Raw genomic sequence first — 23,392 nt, forward strand, 5'->3', positions numbered from 1 at the left:
GTCTTACCCGGGATTTATAAATCCTTCCTTATTGTGTACGCTCGTCCGGGCACAGTATCCTAACTGAGGCTTGGAGGAGGGTCATAGGGGGAGGAGCCAGTGCACACCAGGTAGTCCTAAAGCTTTTCTTTTATGCCCAGTCTCCTGCGGAGCCGCTATTCCCCATGGTCCTTACGGAGTTCCCAGCATCCACTACGGACTACGAGAAATAGAATTATCGGTAAGTAAATTCTTATTTTTATATTGAGTTATTATAACACATACAGCGACAGTGTTGAGATTCGGCTATATTTAACCTCTTCAGTGGTATGCCCTGAAATCTTCCCTGACAGCGCTGGCAACCCCGGAAGATTTCCGGGCATACTGCTGACTGATTCCCCGGGGACAGCCGTGCAGCCCGGGAAACAGCATACTCCATTATGGAGTTTAGCCTGCCCCACGGACTCCTATTGGTGCAAGGGGGTGGGGGGGTTTAGCTTATGCTGATTCCCGGGTGCCGCAAAACTTCCGGGAATCCGTGCTGGGGCTGGTGATGCCTGCGGGCGATCGCCTGGCGATTACCTCTCCCTGCCCCATCACTCGCCCCCCCTGCATCTTCCCTTCCCACGCTCCCACTTCAATTTAAAAACACACCCCACTGAAGGGGTTAATGAATATGACTGCTAATTTTAAAGGATTGGAGAAAAAACTTTTCTAAAATCTTGAACAGAATCACTGTGAAATCTTACATGTTGAAGACAAAACTCCAGTTATTAATATTGGTTAAAAATGTGTTGTTGTGGGTTTTTTTTTTTTAGGTTCATAATAATGATGGGATGTAGACAGTGTCATAATACAATTGGTTATATCCCTTTTGTGTTTCTATCTGTAGTCATCCTCCTTTCTCTGACTTTCAGACCTACACCTGCACTACCAACAATAACAATGCAGTCACAAGCTCAGTGAAGCGTTTGGAGGAAACCGCAGCGCGGTTTACAAATGCTAATTTCCAGGAGGTTTCTGCACATCCCTTAAATATTAAAGATACTTTGGAGGCACGGGCACCTGAGAGCAAAGCAAAGAAGCCTGTGGGTCACATCCCCGTTCAGCGGGGACGGAAGTCTGCTAGTGGGAGAAGCACCGCAGGACCCGCCGCAGCAACCAGCCCCTTTCAGCAAGGTAACGTTATGATGAACTGATCCTTGTATAAGGCTCCATGGTGGGTGTAGATAGATGGAATGGGTGCAGAGGTATGCTCAGTGATATAAGTACAGGTGTATGCCTGGGTATGTAGTGCACCTAATGTGTTTGTCTTTGTGAACAACTTACTGTTGTTCATTTCACCCATCACATCAGACCTACTGAGTCCCCAAAATAACAGCTATGTAGGAAAAGTTATATAATGTACTATAATGTACTGTCAGGAATGAAATTATTCCTTTTTTTTTTTACCCATTTTAGATGGTAAAATTAACAATATGTAAAACGTTGTGGTAAGGTGTAAAAACATGATACTTGTCCAAGCTTGTGGCTTTTCTGCAAAGCTGTGTGTAAACTGTTCTCTCTAGTGTTATTTGTTATCCTCCATTCTGCACAACCCACTGAAGTCATGTTCTGCGGCCTATACATGTTTGTAGTGGTGCTGCACCCAGAGTCCAGACATATGGTGGCTACAGCTAGAACAAAGGTAAAATAAAACATCACATTTTCCTGTGTTGTATGATAACTACGTCTAGCATACTCATGAGCAATTTTTTAAAATGGGCGATTAATGAAATATGAAATAAAGTGCAACAGATATAATGGCGCAATAGAAGTAACTTTTCATAAATAAAGCCACAAGTTTATTGACCTTACAAGATGTTTTTCATATTGATCATGACCCCTACTGTTGGCTGCACTCTAACTGCGGGGACCCTTTTTTGGTTGCAGTGTGCATATACAGTATATGTAACTTATATATACATTTTTTTTTCTTTTTTATGCTGTTGAACAAGGGAGTTCAATGCACTATTTGCATACTGTCACAGGCACATTTGTTATCCAAACTATAATTCCATTCCAGGTTCTCAAATAAAACCCTATCGGCGCAGGCGAATATTGAGATCATTCTTGGGAGTTACTAGGGTGAGCCCCTTCTCTCATCGGGTCACTGATTGCATTACACACACCTTGGTGCTGTCCTCTTTTTTTTTGTCTTTTTTTTTGTCTCGAGTACAGCAAGGCTGCATGGACTATATTTATACTATTTTCACATTTTTATTTTACTGTCTAAGTCAGAGGTTCTCAAACGCGGTCCTCAAGGCACCCCAGCTGTCCAGGTTTTAGGTATATCCATGCTTGGCCACAGGTAACTTAATTAGCACCTCAGTCAATTTGATTTAACCATATGTGCTGGGCTATGGATATACCTAAATCCTGGACTGTTGGGGTGCCTTGAGGACCGTGTTTGAGGACCTCTGGTCTAAGTATTTTATTTAAAAATGTTTTTAATTATTTGATGGAAAATACAAAACCAAACTCCTAGCACAGGTGCACAACTGGACTGCACAGAAAGGGATCTGGTCAAGATGCCGGCTGTCGGGATCCCTGCAGCTGGAATCCGGACACGCGTCAGAATACATATCTCTGAATCCTGAAAAGGTCAGGACACCGATGTCGAAATCCCGACAGCTGGCATCCCGACCGTGAGTACAGCAGGAGGGCTGGGGTGGAGTAAGGGTAAGGCCGAGGAAGGGGAGAGGTTAGGTTTAGATTGTGGGGAGGGGGAGAGGATTAGGCACCATCGGGGGGAAGTTAAGTTTAGGCACCAAGAGGGGAGGGTTAGGTTTAGGCTGCGGAAAAGGGGGGGGGGGGGGGGGGGTTAGGTTAGGTTAGGCACCAAAGGGAGATGTCAGGGTTATAGGCCCTACACACTGGCCGATTTTCTGAAAGATATGAACGATCTCGTTCATAAACTCATATCTTTCAGTGTGGAGACTCCAGCGATGAACGGTGCGCGTCCCCGCGCTCGTTCATCGCTGGTCTCCCGTCGGCTGTGCATGCAGGCCAATATGGACGATCTCGTCCATATTTGCCTGCACTTCAATGCAGCCGGGTGACGGGGGGAGTGAAGATACTTCACTCCCCCCGTCACTGCCCCCCCGCCGCCGGGTCGCTCGTCGGCCGTATCGGCCGTCGGGCACCTCGGCGGCGCATCGTGATATGTGTAGGGCCCCTTAGGCTTCGGGAGGGTTAGGGGGGAGGGGAGTTTGTCGTAGGTATACTGAACGCCGGCATCCCGACCGCCAGTTATTCATACCCAACCCGCACAGAAATAGGGGTGTCCAGCCATGTCCTAGTTAGATTTGCAGGCACATGCCAAGTAAAACTTCTTAACCTTTGCTGACCAGTGGTTTTTTTTTTTTGTTTTTTTCCTTTTAGTTTTTTACTGTTACGTTCATCTGAGGATTTTTTTTCCTGCTTATAAAACATGACTGAATCATTTGGCATAACACTATGGCAGTGGATCCAACTCTTCCATTTTGCAATTCCTTGTCGACTATCCACTTTTCTAATGTGCCATATCCAACATAATTCAGTTTCTGTTTTTATAAAAATAAAAAAAAGGAAGAATTTCCAGAAACCCTTCCATGGCTATATAGGATTAGACCAAGTTTTAGAATCCTAATGAGCTCTTAACAGCAGCTGTAAAAACAAAAGGCTAAAGGAAAGACAGATGGTGACAGTCAGATCTGCTAATGGAAACCCATTTTACATAGCTGCTAATTAAGTGACAAAATAGTGGCTGTCTTAAAGCCTCCTTTTAGATTTTACAGTAGAGAGAAATCATTTTTATATTTCTTACTGATTTGTGAGTAGTGTGGGTAATGCCAAATCTCAGACCAGGGGGTAAATTTACTAAGATGGGAGTTCTATTTAAGATGGGATGTTGCCCTTAGCAACCATCAGATTCTACTTCTCATTTATCTAGCACCTTCTAGAAGATAATACCTGGAATCTGATTGGTTGCTATGGGCAACATCCCATCTTAAATAGAACTCCCATCTTAGTAAATTTACCCCCAGGTTGGAAAATTTATGCCAACTTTGTATTTCAATCTCCCCATTAATTTCCTTTGTAATGTGTAGTTATTATATGGACGCATCATATCTACAGGCTCAAATGAAACTTCAACTGCAAGTGCGAGCAAGTGTTCACCTGCATGTGTCCTTTGTAAAAGTGTGTTTCTGTGTGCACCTTTGTGCAAGAGTGTGTGTATGCACCTTTATACAAGGGTGTGTTTGTTTCTGTGCGCACGAGTGTTTCTGTGTCCACCTTTGTGTATGAGTGTTTTTTGAGTCTGTATGCCTCTTTATACAGGTGTGTTTCTGTGTGCATCGTTATACAAGAGTGTTTGTGTTGTTTCTGTGTGCACCTTTATACAAAGGTGTGTTTGTTTCTGTGTACATCTGTGTATGAATGTGTTTGAGTCTGTATGCATCTTTATACAAGTGTGTGTTTCTGTGTGCACCTCTGTACAAGAGTGTTTTTGTGTGAATCGTTATGCAAGAGTGTATTTGTTTTTGTGTGCATTGTTATAGAAGAGTGTTTGTTTCTGTGTGCACCTTTGTGCAAGTGTGTTTGTTTCTGTGTGCACCTTTGTGCATGAGTGTGTTTGTTTTAAGTGTGCACCTTTGTGCAAGGGTGCGTTGTGTTTCTGTGTGCATCTTTATACAAGAGTGTGTTTGTTTCTGAGCACAGACAGTACAGTATTATTGTTTCTGCAGCGGGGTACACTGGTATTCCACAGGGAATAACATCGGGGGGTGTAGAGTTGGATCTTGATCTGAGGCACCAACAGTCTAAAGCTTTGACTGTTCCCAGGATGCACTGCACCGCCTCCTCTATATCCCCGCCTCCAGGCACTGGAGCTCAGTTTGTAAGTTGTTGCCTGCAGTGCAGGCAGGTAACAGGAAGGGCTGCGTTAGACAGCCCTGAAAAGAGCTTTTCTGACAAGAAAGAAGACTTCAAGGGCCGCAGCATAGCACTTGGTGCTATATGTCACACTGACATATCGTGCTGTGGCTCCCTCACCTCCCCCAGCGGCGCTGTATACTCCCGCGCCCTGGTTGCCGGGTACTTACAGCGGAGGCGCTCCGGTCTCATCAGGCACACATACCGCCGCTGCTCTCCTGGTTCGCGTGGCTGCACGATAGGGAGGAGGTAAGAGGGCCCCCCTCGCGAAATCGCGATCCGGTCTCCGGAGATTGACCGCGCCGCTGGCGTGGGCGCTGTGGCCGTGCAGGGACCCCACTATATCCACGTGGTCAAGGAGCACAGGTCGGATTTACTAAAATCCGTTTAATACAGGCTCCGTAGTACCCAGTGGTGAAGTCCAGCAGAGGGGATAAGGCGCTGACCTGTAGGCCCTCCCCCAGCCCCATGCGCCATCTACAGCAAATGTTCCCGACCTGGAGCTGCATCTCTCTCTCTCCCAGCGTTTGGGCGCCATTACACAGAGCTGCCCTGATTCTGGGACTGGTGGTCACTGTCTACTCGGTAAAGCCGCCTGCCTCATCAGCGCTGTGCATTTACAGGACATTTAAGTATTCTACATGTCGTTTAGACAGTGTTCGTTAAGAACAAGTGCATAACTACAGGAATGTTTTTAGTACAAGTATCCTGTGATATACATCCAGTATTTGCTGTGCATTGTTATATGTATACATACATAGCTTTACTTAGTATTGCTAGTCCAGTGCAGTTTTATTGTTTGTAATAATTTCTGCATTGTACATGTGACTGTGTGTGTGCCAATAGCTGCTGTGTGGTTCCTATTCCGTGTATCTCACACTTATTGCTATCCCTATATTCTGTACCCTGACGGGGGCTAAGTGCATCATGGTCCTATATATATAGTGTTTCACAGGATATACTGTTTGGTATTTTTCTCTGTGTATTTCAGTCACCTTATACCACTTAAATCCTCTGTTTGTGATCTGCATTCCCTAGGGCTACATTCTCCTATAATGTCTGCATCACAGGGTGGGAGAGCTGTGGCTGATCCTGCGTCATGCAGTGCTGACGCCACGGATTTTTCTGAGGAAAATATTCCAGCTGAGGGTCCAGGTATTGTGGGATCTGTACGCCTCGGTCAGCCTGCAGCACCGGTGGCACACCAATACCCACCTTGGGCTGCTTTTTCTAATTTACTTACTACGCTAGTAACGAGACTTGCGCCCCCTGTTGTACCTCCTGTGTCTGTACAATCACATATTGTCCCTGTTGTAAATCCACCATGGGTGGATTCTCTGTCGACTCAGTTACAGCAGTTAAATCAGTCTTTGGTTAAACAAAAGCCTGACCGTCGCCCTCCTAGGACCAAAGGCTCTTCTAAGCGGGCCATTTCTTTTTCACAATCCACGCATGTTTCGGATACTTCATCCGATGAAGATGGCATATATACTGACCCATCAGACACTGATGTAGATGCTTCTGATGCGGAATCTACAACACATGTGGATGTTCCTGACCTCTTGGAGGCTATCAAACGGATTCTTCAGATCGATGATGAAACTGAACCTCCAGATACGTCTAAGAAACCTGATAAGTTCAAACGTCAGAAGGTTACTAAATTAGTTTTGCCACATTCTGACCATTTAGTTGACATACGTCAGGAATCCTGGGAGTCTCCAGGAAAGAAATTCTCCCTGTCTAAAAAGATGCTAGCTCGTAATCCCCTCGCAGAGTTAAGTAAAAATTGAGAAACACTGCTGCCAGTGGACTCACATGTTGCACGTCTGGTGGTGTCTTCTACTCTGCCTGTCACTACTGTCACCTCTCTGAAGGAACCAACGGATAAGCGTATGGAGGGTTGCTTGAAGTCTGTTTATACTCTTGCGGGTGCTGTACATAGACCTACTATAGCGGCTTCTTGGGCTGCAAAAGCTATTGAAGCCTGGGTTCAAGAAGTTTAAGCGGAGCTACCTCTGAAATTTTCTGATAATGCCAGACAGTGTCTGTCTTATATTACCACAGACGCTTATTACATTCAGGAGGCGGCCTCTGATGCCCGTGTGCTGGCAGCTAAAGCGTCTACTACATCCATTCTGGCTCGCCGGATTCTGTGGTTGCGGTCCTGGTCTCTGGATCTGGACTCTAAAAAGACCTTGGAGGTGATCCCTTTTAAGGGAAACCTCCTTTTTGGGGAAGATCTGAACAAGATTGTTGCTGACTTAGCGTCTGCTAAAACTGCATGTCTGCCAAGTACTAATCCTTCAGCTCCGAAGGCTAAGAGTACCACCTTTCGTTCATTTCTACCTCCAAGTAAAGCAAAGGGTCAGGCGTACCCAAAACAGGCTCACACTTACAAAAACTCTAAGCCCAAACCTAAACTTTCCTGGGCTTACCCGTCAGCCTGCTTCCAAACCGGACAAGCCTGCTGCATGACAGGGCGGGCCTCCCACTGTGAGACCCCAGGGTGGGAGGCCGATTTCTGTGGTTCGCCCAGGTATGGTTACAGACCACTTCAGGCGCCTGGGTGAGGGAAGGTCGTCGCTCATGGATACACCATCTCTTTCAAGAAACGTCCCCCTCACCAGTTTTGCTCAACAAATATCCCTTCGGATCCGTTGAAAGCAAAAACTCTACGTTTAGTGGTACAATCCCTCCTGGACACAGGAGTGATAGTGCCGGTGCCTCTGGCTCATAGAGGCAAGGGGGTACTATTCAACGCAGTTCCTAGTTCTGAAACCGAATGGTTCGTCCTGGCCCATTCTCAACCTCAAGTCTTTGAACAAATTTGTGAAGGTATCCAAATTCTGTATGGAAACTCTACGCTCTATTGTTCTGACCTTGGAGCCCAAGGACTATATGGTATCCCTGGACATACAGGATGCTTACCTACATATACCTATTGCCATGTCGCATCAGCAGTATCTGCGGTTTGCTATTAGCAACCTACATTATCAATTCCAGGCCTTGCCTTTTGGACTGACCACGGCTCCGCGAATCTTCACCAAGGTCATGACGGCCCTTCTCTGCCGTCAGGGTATCAGGATCCTGCCGTATCTGGACGACTTGTTAATCCTGGCAAACTCCCCAGAGGTTCTCCTCCATCATCTGGAATTGACGGTCCAATTCCTGCAAGCCCATGGGTGCACCTGGGGGCATTATTGGACACACACCACCAACAGTTGTTCTTGTCTCCAGAGAAGATCCTGAAACTTCAGGACAAGCTAAGATGCTTCCTATCTCGCCCACGTGTGTTGATACACTCGGCGATGCAAGTACTAGGCCTCATGGTGTCTGCTTTCGACATGGTAGAGTACGCTCCGTTTCATTCTTGCCCTCTGCAGCGGTTAATCCTTTCCAAATAGGACGGCCTGCCTCACCGGATCAGGTCTCACATGATTTCCTTGACTCCGGAAGTTCGTCTGTCTCTGAGCTGGTGGCTCCAGGACCAACGATTGAGCAGGGGTCGTCCCTTCTGGATCTCCAACTGGGTCCTCCTAACGACGGATGCCAGTCTGCGGGGTTGGGGCACGGTGTTGGAGCAACACTCTCTTCAGGGTCGGTGGACCAGGGAGGAATCTCTCCTTCCGATAAACATTCTGGAGTTGCGGGCAGTGTTCAATGCTCTGAAACTGGCCCTGCCTCTAGTACAGAACAGACCTGTTCAAGTACAGTCGGACAACGCCACCACGGTGGCGTATATATATCAAGGCGGTACTCGAGGCCGCATGGCAATGATGGAAGTGTCAAAGATTCTTCTATGGGTGGAACGCCATCTGCCAGCCATATCGGCAGTGTTCATTCCGGGGGTCCTCAACTGGGAAGCGGACTTCCTCTGTCGTCAGGATGTACACGCCGGAGAGTGGAGCCTTCATCCGGAAGTCTTTCGACTCCTAGTGGACAAGTGGGGCCTACCAGATGTGGACCTGATGGCGTCGCAACACAATCACAAGGTTCTGGTCTTCGGAGCAAGGACAAGGGATCCTCAAGCAGCGTTCGTGGACGAGCTGGCAATTCCATGGAACTTTCGGCTGCCATATGTGTTTCCTCCGGTGTCACTCCTGCTCAGGTTATTAAGGAAGTTCAAGCAAGAAGGAGGATTACTACTTCTAATCACTCCAGCGTGGCCCAGACGGCATTGGTTCTCGGACCTGCAGGGTCTCACGATAGAACGTTCTCTTCTACTTCTGCAACGCCCATACCTCCTCGTTCAGGGCCCTTGTGTCTACCAGGATCTGGCCCGACTGGCTTTGACGGCGTGGCTCTTGAAGCTTCAGTTCTGAGGGCCAAAGGATTTTCTGAGGCGGACATTCAAACTATGTTGAAAGCCTGTAAACCGGCTCCGGCTCGGATTTATTATAGGGTCTGGAATTCTTACTTCACCTGGTGTACGGCTAAGAATTATGATGCGTAGAAGTTCAGTACTTTTGGCTTTTCTGCAACAGGGCCTGGATTTAGGCCTTCGTCTGGCCTCCCTCAAGGTTCATATTTCAGCCTTATCGGTATGGTTTCAGAGAAAAATTGCCTGACGTTCATACTTTCACTCAGGGTGTTTTACGGATTCAACCTCCATATGTTCCTCCTGTGGCTCCTTGGGATTTGTCGGTTGTTCTGGATGTCCTACAAGAGTCTCCGTTTGAACCTCTTGAGTCTATGGACCTTAACTGGCTTACACTAAAGGTCTTATTTTTGCTGGCTATTGCCTCTGCTAGAAGAGTTTCAGACTTGGGTGCCTTATCCTGTTGGTCACCCTTTCTGATTTTTCACCGTGACTGTGCGGTTTTTAGAACTCGCCCTGGTCATCTGCCTAAGGTGGTGTCGTCTTTCCACCTTAACCAAGAGATTGTGGTACCAGCCTTTATCTCTCTTGATTTGTCCTCGGTCTTTGGATGTGGTAAGGGCTCTCCGTATATATGTGAAGAGAACCGCCTCTCTTAGGAGATCTGATTCTCTCTTTATCCTTTTTGGTTTTCACAAACATGGCTAGCCTGCGAATAATCAGACCTTGGGCAGATGGATTAGAATGGTGATTGCACGAGTTTATGTACAGGCTGGCTCTTGCTACTATCAAGGCCCATTCTACTCGGCCTGTTGGACCTTCTTGGGCGGCCCGCTGTGGCGCGTCCCTAGAACAATTGTGCAAGGCGGATACGTGGTCCTCAGTGAACACGTTCATCAGGTTCTATGCCTTTGATACTTCTGCCTCCCATGATGCTTCCTTTGGACGCCATGTTCTTGTGCCCGCTACAGTGCGTCCCCTCCCACGAGGAACTGCTTTAGGACATCCCTGATGTTATTCCCTGTGGAGCCCAGAGTAACCCGCAGCAGAAAACAAGATTTATGGTAAGAACTTACCGTTGTTAAATCTCTTTCTGCGAGGTACACTGGATTCCACAGGGCGCCCATCCTAACGCACTTAGCTTCTTTGGGTTTGTATGGCATTAGCCGCTGGTACCTTCTCCTGTCGTGAGAATGTGGTTACCTGTGGCTACTAACTACTGTCGTCTCTTTTACGTGCTACTGCATTGGACTGGTTAACTCCAGCTCCAGTGCCTGGAGGCGGGGATATAGAGTAGGCGGGGCAGTGCATCCTGGGAACAAAGCTTTAGCCTGTTGGTGCCTCAGATCAAGATCCAACTCTACACCCCCCGATGTTATTCCCTGTGGAATCCAGTGTACCTCGCAGAAAGAGATTTAACAATGGTAAGTCTTAGCATAACTCTTCTTTTCTTGGTGTAAATGACTATTTTTGTGGAGCATGGATATTTGTTGCTCAAAAGTGTATTGTTTTTGGGTTTTTAAGTCCGTGTTCTGTAAAGTTAAGAAAAAATGTAATTTTATTCTTGCATATTGTTCATACTTGACACATCCTGTTATTATAATGCACTGTTCTACTGCACCTGGGTGCTGACTAAAGCAGTCTTTTGTGTGTGTGTGTGTGTGTGTGTGTGTGTGTGTGTGTAGACCACTAGCTTGTGTTAAGAATTCCTTTGAATGGTAAACACAACCAGGGGCATTGCAGACCATTTAGTAGCCTATATACTGTATATGGGGGGAAATCAAATACCACAGGCTAATTGATCCCCCAGGCTATCCATTTACCCCCGAGCGTACCCTGGTGCCGCAACTTATTGGGCATTCTTTTTTTGGAACCCGCTGAGGTCAGGGAAAAAACCCTGATTAGTGTTCTGTTTTCACAATCGTGTACTCGAAAACACATTGGTCTCTGAACTTATTACAGATTCTGTGTGTTTTTCAGCCAAAAACTTGTAATTTTCTGGACTGTAAAAATGGGCTCTACTGGGATTGGATTGTCTTTGGGGGAAGGGGGGGGGTGATTTTGCGGTATAGTCCCATTTTGCCTCCCCATATTTATGGAGTATGCTAAGTAGAATTTGCTTAGGTAGGTATCATGGAAAAGTGTGCATGTATGTGGAGAGATAGAGAGGGTTGGGATTGAAATGCCGGTGGTCAGAATACTGACCGTGGCATTTTGAAAACCTTGAAGGGGGAAGGTTAGTTTTTTTTACCTCCCCACAATGGCCCCCTAACCCCCCCTTCTCAGCCTAAACCTAACCACCCTTCCTCACAGCCTGAACCTAACCCTCCCCCCCCCCACCAAACCCCCAGTGCCCACAGCCTAACTCTCACCCAAACCCCCCCCCCCCCCCCCCCCCCCCCCCACCCAACCTCCCCCCCCCCCCCCCCCCCCCAAGCTTGAGATCTTGTCCTGGATAACAGTGTCGGTATTCCGGCGTCTGTATTTCGACTGCCAGAATCCTGAACGGGTTCTGATAGATATAATATTTTGGTGTAAGTATGGCTTCTTTTCCTTAAATATTGCTTGGAAATGAATAATATATTCATTGTATTGTAGGGCATAAAGAAAGTCTTAACTCTCCTGCCAAAAGTATCACTATAAAATTAAAATAGTTGCACTAAAATAACCAGAACTCCTGACTGAACACATCAACTCAAACCACTGGCCTTGATGGGGTTAAAGCATTTACACAAAGTTAATTTATTCCATTCCAAGTGGCACCTGTGCAGTAGTTCAAGTTGCTCTGTTTATTTCAGCTTTTTAGTATTATCTGCCTCCTATAGCACTTTCTAGTCCTTAAACAAAGAGTGGTGTTTGTATTAATTTCTCTAACGTCCTAGAGGATGCTGGGACTCCGTAAGGACCATGGGGATAGACGGGCTCCGCAGGAGACATGGGCACTTTAAGAAAGACTTTGACTCTGGGTGTGCACTGGCTCCTCCCTCTATGCCCCTCCTTCAGACCTCAGTTTGATTCTGTGCCCAGTGGAGACTGGGTGCATTTCAGGAGCTCTCCTGAGTTTCCTGTAAGAAAGCATTTTTGTTAGGTTTTTTATTTTCAGGGAGCCTGCTGGCAACAGACTCCCTGCATCGAGGGACTGAGGAGAGAGAAACAGACCCACTTCTCTGAGTTCAGGGCTCTTTTTCTTAGGCTACTGGACACCATTAGCTCCAGAGGGATCGGTACGCAGGTCTCACCCTCGCCATCCGTCCCAGAGCCGCGCCGCCGTCCTCCTCGCAGAGCCGAAAGAAAGAAGCCGGGTGAGTATGTGAGGCAAAGACCCATCTGAGGCGGCAGAAGACACTTGACTCTTCACTGAGGTAACGCACAGCACTGCAGCTGTGCGCCATTGCTCCCCTTGACCTCACACACTCCGGTCACTGTAAGGGTGCAGGGCTCAGGGGGGGGGGGCGCGCCCTGGGCAGCAATATAAACCTCTCTTATGGCACAGATGTATATATACATGTACAGCTGGGCACTGTACATGTATAAAAAGAGCCCCCGCCATGTATTGAAAAAATTGAGCGGGACAGAAGCCCGCCGCCGAGGGGGCGGGGCTTCTCCCTCAGCACTCACCAGCGCCATTTTTCTCCACAGCACCGCTGAGAGGAAGCTCCCCGGACTCTCCCCTGCTTGACACACGGTGACAGAGGGTTTTAAAGTAGAGGGGGGGGGGGGGGGCACATAATTGGCGCAGATACATAAAACAGCGCTGCTGGGTAAACATTAATGTACTGTTATTCCTGGGTCATATAGCGCTGGGGGGTGTGCTGGCATACTCTCTCTCTGTCTCTCCAAAGGGCCTGGTGGGGAACCTGTCTTCAGAAAAGAGCTTCCCTGTGTATGTGTGGTGTGTCGGTACGTGTGTGTCGACATGTCTGAGGTTGAGGGCTCACCTAAGGAGGAGGGGGAGTTTATGAATGTTAGGTCTCCGTCGGCGGTGCCGACGCCGGACTGGATGGATATGTGGAATGTTTTAAGTGCAAATGTTAATTTATTGCACAAAAGGCTAGACAAAGCCGAAGCTGGGGCACAGTCAGGGAGTCAACCCATGCATGTCCCTATGTCGCCGGGACCTTCGGGGTCTCAGAAGCGCCCACTATCCCAAATGGTTGACACAGATACCGACACGGATTCAGCCTCCAGTGTCGATTACGATGATACATTTTGTATGTATTGTTTAGGTGGCTAAATGTATTCGATATATGATTATCACAATAAAATGTGTTGCATATCACTGAGGAACCCCCTGTCCCTGACACGAGGGTACACATGTATAAAGGAAAGAAACCTGAGGTCTCCTTTCCCTCCTCACATGAGCTGAACGAAGTATGTGAAAAAGCGTGGGAAACTCCAGACAAAAAACTGCAGATTACCAAAAGGATCCTAACAGCGTATCCTTTCCCGTCGCAGGACAGGATACGGTGGGAATCCTCCCCTAGGGTGGACAAGGCCTTGACGCGCTTATCAAAAAAGATAGCGCTTCCATCCCAAGATACGGCTACCCTCAAGGATCCTGCTGACCGCAAGCAGGAGGTTACCCTGAAGTCCATTTACACACATTCTGGTACGTTACTCAGACCGGCTATTGCGTCGGCCTGGGTTTGTAGTGCTGTAGCAGCATGGACGGATATTGAGACTCTTGATAAGGATGACCCTAGGGCATATAAAAGATGCGGTCTTGTATATGAGGGATGCTCAAAGAGACATTAGTTTACTGGGTTTCAGGATAAACGCTATGTCTATTTCTGCTAGGCGTGTCTTATGGACCCGACAGTGGACTGGTGATGCCGACTCCAAGAGACATATGGAGTTGTTGCCTTACAAGGGGGAGGAATTGTTTGGAGAGGGACTCTCGGACCTCGTCTCCACGGCTACGGCAGGTAAATCCAATTTTTTGCCATATATTCCCTCACAATCTTAAGAATGCTCCTCATTATCAAATGCAGTCCTTTCGTTCCAATAAAAGCAAGAGAGCACGTGTATCGTCCTTTCTTGCCAGAGGTAAGGACAGAGGGAAAAAGCTGCATAACACAGCTAGTTCCCAGGAACAGAAGTCCTCCCCGGCCTCTGCAAAATCCACTGCATGACGCTGGGGCTCCCCTGAGGGAGTCAGCTCCTGTGGGGGCACGTCGTTGACTGTTCAGCCACGTCTGGGTCCACTCACAGGTGGATCCATGGGCAATAGAAATAGTTTCCCAGGGTTACAACCTGGAATTCGAAGAAAGTGCCTCCTCGCCGGTTTTTCAAATCGGCCCTACCGAAACACCCCCTGGAAAGGGAGATAGTGTTACATGCGATTCACAAATTGTGTCTTCAACAAGTGGTGGTAGAGGTTCCCCTGCTTCAAAGAGGGCAGGGGTACTACTCAACTCTGTTTGTGGTTCCCGAAACCGGACGGTTCGGTCAGACCCATTTTAAATTTAAAATCCCTGAACCTTTACTTAAAACGGTTCAAGTTCAAGATGGAATCGCTCAGGGCGGTCATCGCCAGCCTAGAAGGGGGAGATTTTTTTGGTATCTCTGGACATAAAGGATGCATACCTGCATGTCCCCATATATCCTCCTCATCAGGCGTACCTGAGATTTGCGTTACAGGATTGTCATTACCAATTTCAGATGTTGCCGTTTGGGCTTTCCACGGCCCCGAGAATTTTCACCAAGGTAATGGCGGAAATGATGGTGCTCTTGCGCAAGCCCGTACTTGGACGATCTCCTCATAAAAGCGAGATCACTGGAGAAGTTGCTGAACAGCGTATCACTTTCACTGAATGTGTTACAGCGACACGGCTGGATTCTCAATATTCCAAAGTCGCAGCTGAATCCTACAACTTGTCTGCCCTTCTTGGGCATGATTCTGGATACAGACCAGAAAAGGGTTTTTCTTCCAACGGAAAAAGCGCAGGAACTCATGACTAGTCATGAACCTGTTGAAACCAAAACAAGTGTCAGTACATCATTGCACTCAAGTTCTGGGAAAGATGGTGGCAACATACGAAGCCATTCCATACGGCAGATTCCATGCAAGGACCTTCCAATGGGACCTATTGGACAAATGGTCCCGGTCGCATCTGCGGATCACCCTGTCCCCCAGGGCCAGAGTATCTCTCCTGTGGTGGCTAACAGTGCTCACCTTCTAGAGGGCCGCAGGTTCGGCATTCAGGACTGGATCCTGGTGACCACGGACACGAGCCTCCGAGGGTGGGAAGAGCAGTCACACAGGGAGGAAATTTCCAAGGACTTTGGTCATGTCAAGAGACTTGTCTTCACATCAACATCCTGGAACGAAGGGCCATATACAACGCCCTACGTCAAGCGGAGATCTTACTTCGCAATCGACCAGTTCTGATCCAGTCAGACAACATCACCGCAGTAGCTCATGTAAACCGCCAAGGCGGGACAAGGAGCAGAGTGGCAATGGCGGAAGCCACCAGAATTCTTCGCTGGGCGGAGAATCTTGTAAGCGCTCTGTCAGCAGTGTTCATTCCGGGAGTGGATAACTGGGAAGCAGACTTCCTCCGCAGACACGATCTGCATCCGGGAGAGTGGGGACTTCATCAGGAAGTCTTCGCGCAGATTGCAAGTCGGTGGGGACTACCCCAAATAGACATGATGGCATCCCGTCTCAACAAAAAGCTACAAAGGTATTGCGCCAGGTCAAGAGACCCTTAGTAGGTAGCTGTGGACGCCCTAGTGACACCGTGGGTGTTCCAGTCGGTATATGTGTTTCCTCCTCTTCCTCTCATACCCAAGGTGTTGAGGATAATAAGAATAAGAGGAGTGAGAACAATTCTCATTGTTCCAGATTGGCCACGAAGGACCTGGTATCCGGATCTGCAAGAAATGCTCACAGAAGATCCGTGGCCTCTTCCTCTAAGGCAGGACCTCTTACAACAAGGTCCCTGTCTGTTCCAAGACTTACCGCGGCTGCGTTGGACGGCATGGCGGTTGAACGCCGGATCCTAGCGGAAAAGGGTATTCCGGATGAGGTCATTCCTACGCTAATAAAGGCTAGGAAGGACGTGACGTTTAAACATTATCACCGAATATGGCGAAAATATGTTTCTTGGTGTGAGGCCAGGAATGCTCCTACGGAAGAAATCCATCTAGGCCGTTTTCTTCACTTCCTGCAGACTGGAGTGAATTTGGGCCTAAAATTAGGCTCCATTAAGGTTCAGATTTCGGCCTTATCCATTTTCTTTCAAAAGGAATTGGCCTCTTTACCTGAAGTACAGACTTTTGTGAAGGGAGTACTGCATATTCAGCCTCCTTTTGTACCTCCGGTGACTCCTTGGGACCTTAACGTGGTGTTAAGTTTCCTTAAGTCACATTGGTTTGAACCACTTAAAACAGTGGAGTTGAAATATCTCACTTGGAAGGTGGTCATGTTGTTCGCCTTGGCTTCGGCTAGGCGAGTTTCGGAATTGGCGGCTTTATCACATAAAAGCCCCTATCTGGTTTTCCATATGGATAGAGCGGAGTTGCGGACCCGTCCTCAATTCCTACCTAAGGCGGTCTCATTCTTTCATATGAACCAACCTATTGTCGTGCCTGTGGCTACACGTGACTTGGAGGATTCCGAGTCTCTTGATGTGGTCAGGGCTTTGAAAATTTACGTGGCCAGAACGGCTAGGATCAGAAAAACAGAAGCACTGTTTGTCCTGTATGCAGCTAACAAGGTTGGCGGCCCTGCTTCAAAGCAGACTATTGCTCGCTTGATCTGTAACACGATTCAGCAGGCGCATTCTACGGCAGGATTGACGTTACCGAAATCGGTAAAGGCCCATTCCACTAGGAAGGTGGGCTCGTCTTGGGCGGCTGCCCGAGTGCTCTCGGCACTACAGCTGTGCCGAGCTGCTACTTGGTCGGGGTCAAACACCTTTGCAAAGTTCTATAAGTTTGATACCCTGGCTGAGGAGGACCTCCTGTTTGCTCAATCGGTGCTGCAGAGTCATCCGCACTCTCCCGCCCGTTTGGGAGCTTTGGTATAATCCCCATGGTCCTTACGGAGTCCCAGCATCCTCTAGGACGTTAGAGAAAATAAGATTTTAAACCTACCGTTAAATCTTTTTCTCGTAGTCCGTAGAGGATGCTGGGCGCCCGTCCCAAGTGCGGACTACTTCTGCAAGACTTGTATATAGTTATTGCTTACATAAGGGTTATGTTATAGTTTCATCGGTTTTGGGCCGATGATATGTTGTTCTTCATACTGTTAACTAGATAGTATATCACAAGGTATACGGTGTGGCTGGTATGAATCTTGCCCTTGGATTACAAAAATCCTTTCCTTGTACTGTCCGTCGCTCTGGGCACAGTTTCTCTAACTGAGGTCTGGAGGAGGGGCATAGAGGGAGGAGCCAGTGCACACCCAGAGTCAAAGTCTTTCTTAAAGTGCCCATTTCTCCTGCGGAGCCCGTCTATCCCCATGGTCCTTACGGAGTCCCAGCATCCTCTACGGACTACGAGAAAAAGATTTACCGGTAGGTTTAAAATCTTATTTTAAGTAAGCGACTGGGATTGTAGGATGGATTTTCCCACAAATAAGGCAGTAGTCGTTGTCCAACTTCAGAGTAATTTACAGGGTAGCCAAAGCCACAGCTTGTTAACGTATTTCTTTTAAATATTGCTTTGACTGTAATTCATGCTTCACATCAGGATTGAACTAAAGAAGAAAATGAAGTTTTGCTTTCTTATTTGTTTTAACGCTCATTAAGAATGAACGTAAAGTACTATAATTCCAAAATGGTTTTGTTTCAGTTTGTGAAAGCTTTAAGCACAAGCACTGCCTGTATTGTTGCCATCATCTTCTTTTTGTCATTACAGGCAGTTATTCAGGAACACCAAGTAGTGTTAAATCGTCTTCTGGAAGTTCTGTTCAGTCGCCGCAAGAGTTCCTAAGCTTTACAGACTCTGAATTGCGAGTGGACAGCTATCACCAGCCTCAGCAGCCCCCGTTAACCAAAGATGTACTGAAAGGGGAGCCAGGACTGCAGGATGGGACTGTAAACAGTTTTGGCTCCTTAATGGGCCTTCCTGCAAATCCAGTTATGTCTTTCCAGACCAAAAACTTTGATGGTGTTCCTGGAGAGTATGTTAATTCAAGCCTTACTGTATCAGGGTACAAGCGGGTACAGGCCTCCATGATGGAAGACGATGCAGTAAAAGAGAAAAAGAGGAAAGGAAATAGGCAAAGTAAACATGGGCCTGGTCGGCCGAAAGGGAGCAAGAACCAAGACACTGTATCCAATATGTCTGCATCCTCTGCTTCACCAACTTCATCTGTGGCATCTGCAGCGGGCAGTATAGCCAGCTCTGGTCTTCAGAGGTCCCCAACATTGCTCAGGAATGGCAGTCTTCAGAGTCTAAGTGTTGGCTCTTCTCCTGTCGGGTCAGGTAGGTGACATTCCTTAATTTAGAACATGCACACAGCCTATACTTTGAATATTCTGTTATTACACTGAGCTTTCTGGCCCTACTATAATAACCACACACTGGGGGAGATTCATTTTGGGGTAGGAGATGCAGTTTGGCATTCTGAAACAGTATGTTGTGTCCATCGTCTTTGCAAGCTTTTTCTCGCATCACATAGATGCACACAGGAAAACTTGCAGTGTTGGGGGTACTATAAACAGCCGATATGTGCGTACCAGAACGTTGCGCCAAAGTTTGGCAGCCCATAGCCAGTAATTGAATTCCCTGACTTTTCACTGGACAAATATGTTACTAAAACGCCAGATTAATTATAGTTCATATGAAATCCTTGTGTAAACAGCCCAAGTTTAAATGAGAAGTCCATCAAAATGTTTAATGGAGGATTTCTAGGAATAAATACACTGTCTACAAGTAGGTGGGACCATTATACTGAGACCCCTGCAGTTTTGGGAAAAAATATCTGCAAAGCAATAATGCTGGAGGGCTCATAGCCTGGAGTATGAATGTACACTGCTTTTGTTCATGGCCTAGATATTAATGGTAGACCTGGTTGCTGGTATGAGGACTTTTTTTTAATTATTATTATCAACAGTTTCTTATATAGCGCAGCATATTCCATTGCGCTTTACAATTAGAACATCAGTAATAGAACAAAATTGGTCAAAAACAGACAGAGGTAGGAAGGCCCTGCTCGCAAGCTTACAATCTATACGGAAATAGGCATTGATACACAAGGATAGATGCTACCTGTTGCATAATGGTCCACCAGATTGCTAGGTTCTTAATGGGTTGTATGATATGATCACCCAGCAATGTTGGAAGACAAAATGTGATTTATGTGTACTGTACAGAGAGGATGTGATTAGGTAAGATTAGTAGATAGGGAAGCATTGAAGGTTATGTGGGTGGGTCTGGAATGTGATAGGCTTGTCTGAAGAGGTGAGTTTTCAGGGAACGTTTAAAGGTTTGGAGACTAGAGGCAAGTCTTATTGTGCGTTGGAGGACATTCCACAGAGTGGGTGAAGGCTGGATAAAGTCCTGTAATTTTGAGTGGGAAGTAGAAGAAAATAATGTACTTCTCTTGTAAACCTGTCACCTCAACTTGGCACCACTGTTATCATTGTCATACACTTTTCCCCTCTCTGGAGGTGTTTTTTCTGAGGTTACCTTGCCAAAATTGCCAAGCGCTGGCCTTTTGCAGAAGATACAGATGACTGTGATCATTGTGTGTGTTATCAGCTGACCATACTGTCCCTAAGGATCCAGCCTTTTGGCAACTGTTAAATTACTACCTATCACATTTCACTAACCTGTGTTTGGAAATTGAACCAGTGTCCTAATGTCTTAATTTCTTAACTGTTTTCTTCACATAAAGCGATATACTAGGGAGGAAGCACAAAACTAAAGAAGGATTTGTTAAAAAAATAAATGGTGATTTTATTTTATTTTTAAGGTACTTTTTACCATAAAATTTAGTATTTTATTGTGAAGTTTCTGGGGAACACCTTTGAATAATAATACAAAAAAAAAAAAATGCTTGCCTATTATTAGTGTATTTTGCAAATTTATGGCATCTGACAGTTGGCAGTCTATCCAGGCATCGCTGTGTAGTAACCTGATAGACTAGCCTGTGGCATTTCCCAGCATTCTGTGCTGCTGTTTTGGTTCTGGGTGGGATGTGTAAAGGTGTGTACACACGGAGCTATATGGCTCAGCGATTTTGACTACATAGTCAAAATCGCTAAGAAAGTGCATATCGCTCCGTGTCTACCCAGCGAGCAATAGCGACGCGCGTCTCCGCCAGGTCGCTATCGCTGGGAAAAATAGACTCTGCAGGCAAGTCAATTTTGACTTGGTCGCTGGAAAAGTAAAAGCATCCCCCTATTTAAATGAGTTAGTCAAAATCACTTGCACAGTCAAAATCGCTGGTACAGATGGTCAAAATCGCCTACTGCCAGTTCAAGGTAAATCGCTCAATCAAAATCGCTCCGTGTGTACGGACCTTTAGGCAAGCTGGATACATGTGTACCTGACAGTATGCATGGCTGACCACCGTGATAAAAACCTGAGAAGTTTCAGAAAACCGATGTGTGGGATATAAGTACATATTACGGAAGCAGACTTTTCCTCTTCATATTAAAGTATAGGTTGAGTCTCAAATAGCCAAAATTTCCAAAGTCCATAATTTTTTGAGCGTGACTGAGATAATGACACCTCATAATGACACCTCATGGTTCAATGTACACAACCTTTTGTTTAACGCACAAAATTATTATAAATGTACAAAATTACCTTCAGGCATTGGTATAAGGTGTAAATGAAACATAAATGCATTCTGTGATTAGACTTGGCTCCCGTCCCCAAGATATCTCATTATTTTAAGCAACTATGTTGTTCCACACATTCAGTCTGTCTCCAAATCATGTTACATGCATCTAAAAAACATATCCAAAATACGTCCTTATCTTACACTAGACACTGCAAAAATTCTAATCCATGCACTCATCATCTCCCGCATTGATTATTGCAATAGTCTCCTTACTGGTCTTCCCAAACACAGGCTCTCACCACTACAATCCATTTTGAATGCAGCTGCGAGGCTAATCTTCCTTGCTAGACATTTTATCGTCTGCAGATCCGCTCTGTCAGTCCCTCCATTGGCTACCGGTATTCTACCGTTACATACAAGGTAATTAACCAAACTGTACAAATATACTTCTCTTCACTCATCTCAAAATATCTCCCTACCAGACCTCTCCGCTCTGCACAAGATATTCGTCTCTCATCCACACGTATTACTTGTTCATACTCAAAATTACAAGACTTTTATCCGTGCTTCACCCACTCTGTGGAATGCCCTCCCACGCACAATAAGACTCACCTCTAGTCTCCAAACCTTTAAACGTTCCTTGAAAACTCACCTCTTCAGACAAGCCTATCACATTCCAGACCCACCCACATAACCTTCAATGCTTCTCTTTCTAATCACATCCTCTCTGTACAGTACACATAACCTCACATTGTCTTCCAACATTGCTGGGTGATCATATCATACAACCCATTAAGAACCTAGCAATCTGGTGGACTATTATGCAATATATCCTTGTGTATCAATGCCTATTTCCCTATAGATTGTAAGCTTGCGAGCAGGGCCTTCCTACCACTATGTCGATCTGTCTGTTTTTGCCCAGTTTTGTTCTATTACTACAGTTCTAATTGTAAAGCGCAACGGAATATGCTGCGCTTTATAAGAAACTGTTAATAAATAAATAACTATTCCAAAATATGGAAAAAATCTGATATCCAAAATACTTCCAGTTCCAAACATTTTGGGGATAGGAGACTCAAACTATAAAACTTTGTGTGGAACACATTTAGCTTCGTGCAAATGTGTCCTCCGTCATTGTTACTGCAGTCACATGAAACATTCTATTCGTGCCTAGTCATGAGCGCATTTACTAATGCAGAGCGTCTATTCGTGCAGCTGTATCTGCATATGAAATGTTATGTTAGTGTTTTCCTGGAAAAATTAGTATTTCGTATGCAGATACAGCTGCATATCATTTTTATCGGAGCACAGCAATGCGAAAAAGATGCAATTTCAGGGAAATAAGACGCTTGTGCTGGCCGAGTCGCACTGGAGCTGGCGGCTCCCATGCTCCCGGTGTGCCGTGACTCGTTACATACGGAGGCTACACGAGGAAGGATGCATCTGTATAACCTTGTAGCAATACTGATAGTCTTTCTGTAAGACTTTGCATGTCCTGTGCAAAGCATCTACTGGTAAATGTAACATGATTTGTAGGTGAACATACACCATACAAGGCTTTCCATCCAGATGCCTGTGTCACCTGTAATAGAGGCAACTACTTGGCCGTTTAGGTGCAGACAGGACATGACCAGGAGTGGATTAACAGCATCTCCGAAGCACAGCATTTTTCTCCAGGGAATCAGGAAAAATATCTACACATCTATCATCAGTGAAAGGGTTAATAAATAGCAGTGCCATGCGATTTACAGAGCTGGCTTTGTGTCGTAATTCTGGGGTATGAAAGCTGCAGCCAGTATTTACCACTCTAAAAATACCGCTATTTCTCTATCGTCCTAAGTGGATGCTGGGGTTCCTGAAAGGACCATGGGGAATAGCGGCTCCGCAGGAGACAGGGCACAAAAAAGTAAAGCTTTACTAGGTCAGGTGGTGTGCACTGGCTCCTCCCCCCATGACCCTCCTCCAGACTCCAGTTAGATTTTGTGCCCGAACGAGAAGGGTGCAATCTAGGTGGCTCTCCTAAAGAGCTGCTTAGAGAAAGTTTAGTTTAGGTTTTTTTTCTTTACAGTGAGTCCTGCTGGCAACAGGATCACTGCAACGTGGGACTTAGGGGGAAAGTAGTAAACTCACCTGCATGCAGAGTGGATTTGCTGCTTGGCTACTGGACACCATTAGCTCCAGAGGGATCGAACACAGGCCCAGCCGTGGAGTCCGGTCCCGGAGCCGCGCCGCCGACCCCCTTGCAGATGCTGAAGCGTGAAGAGGTCCGGAAACCGGCGGCTGAAGACTCCTCAGTCTTCATAAGGTAGCGCACAGCACTGCAGCTGTGCGCCATTTTCCTCTCAGCACACTTCACTGGGCAGTCACTGAGGGTGCAGAGCGCTGGGGGGGGGCGC

The 23,392-nt window shown here is 46.5% G+C and overlaps 1 protein-coding gene across 8 annotated transcripts in view; it reads left to right on the forward strand.

The window, feature by feature from the left end:
• MLLT10 (MLLT10 histone lysine methyltransferase DOT1L cofactor) overlaps positions 1-23,392 on the forward strand; it is a 385,956-nt gene that overhangs the window by 239,647 nt on the left and 122,917 nt on the right. For all 8 annotated transcript variants that reach the window (XM_063921568.1, XM_063921569.1, XM_063921575.1 and 5 more), the window contains 2 exons: positions 897-1,158; positions 18,119-18,688. In XM_063921568.1, coding sequence (XP_063777638.1) covers positions 897-1,158; positions 18,119-18,688 — 832 coding nt within the window. The remainder of the gene's footprint in view (positions 1-896; positions 1,159-18,118; positions 18,689-23,392) is intronic.

The sequence above is a fragment of the Pseudophryne corroboree genome, chromosome 5 (genome assembly GCF_028390025.1).
Source record: "Pseudophryne corroboree isolate aPseCor3 chromosome 5, aPseCor3.hap2, whole genome shotgun sequence".
NCBI classification, from domain to species: Eukaryota; Metazoa; Chordata; class Amphibia; order Anura; family Myobatrachidae; genus Pseudophryne; species Pseudophryne corroboree.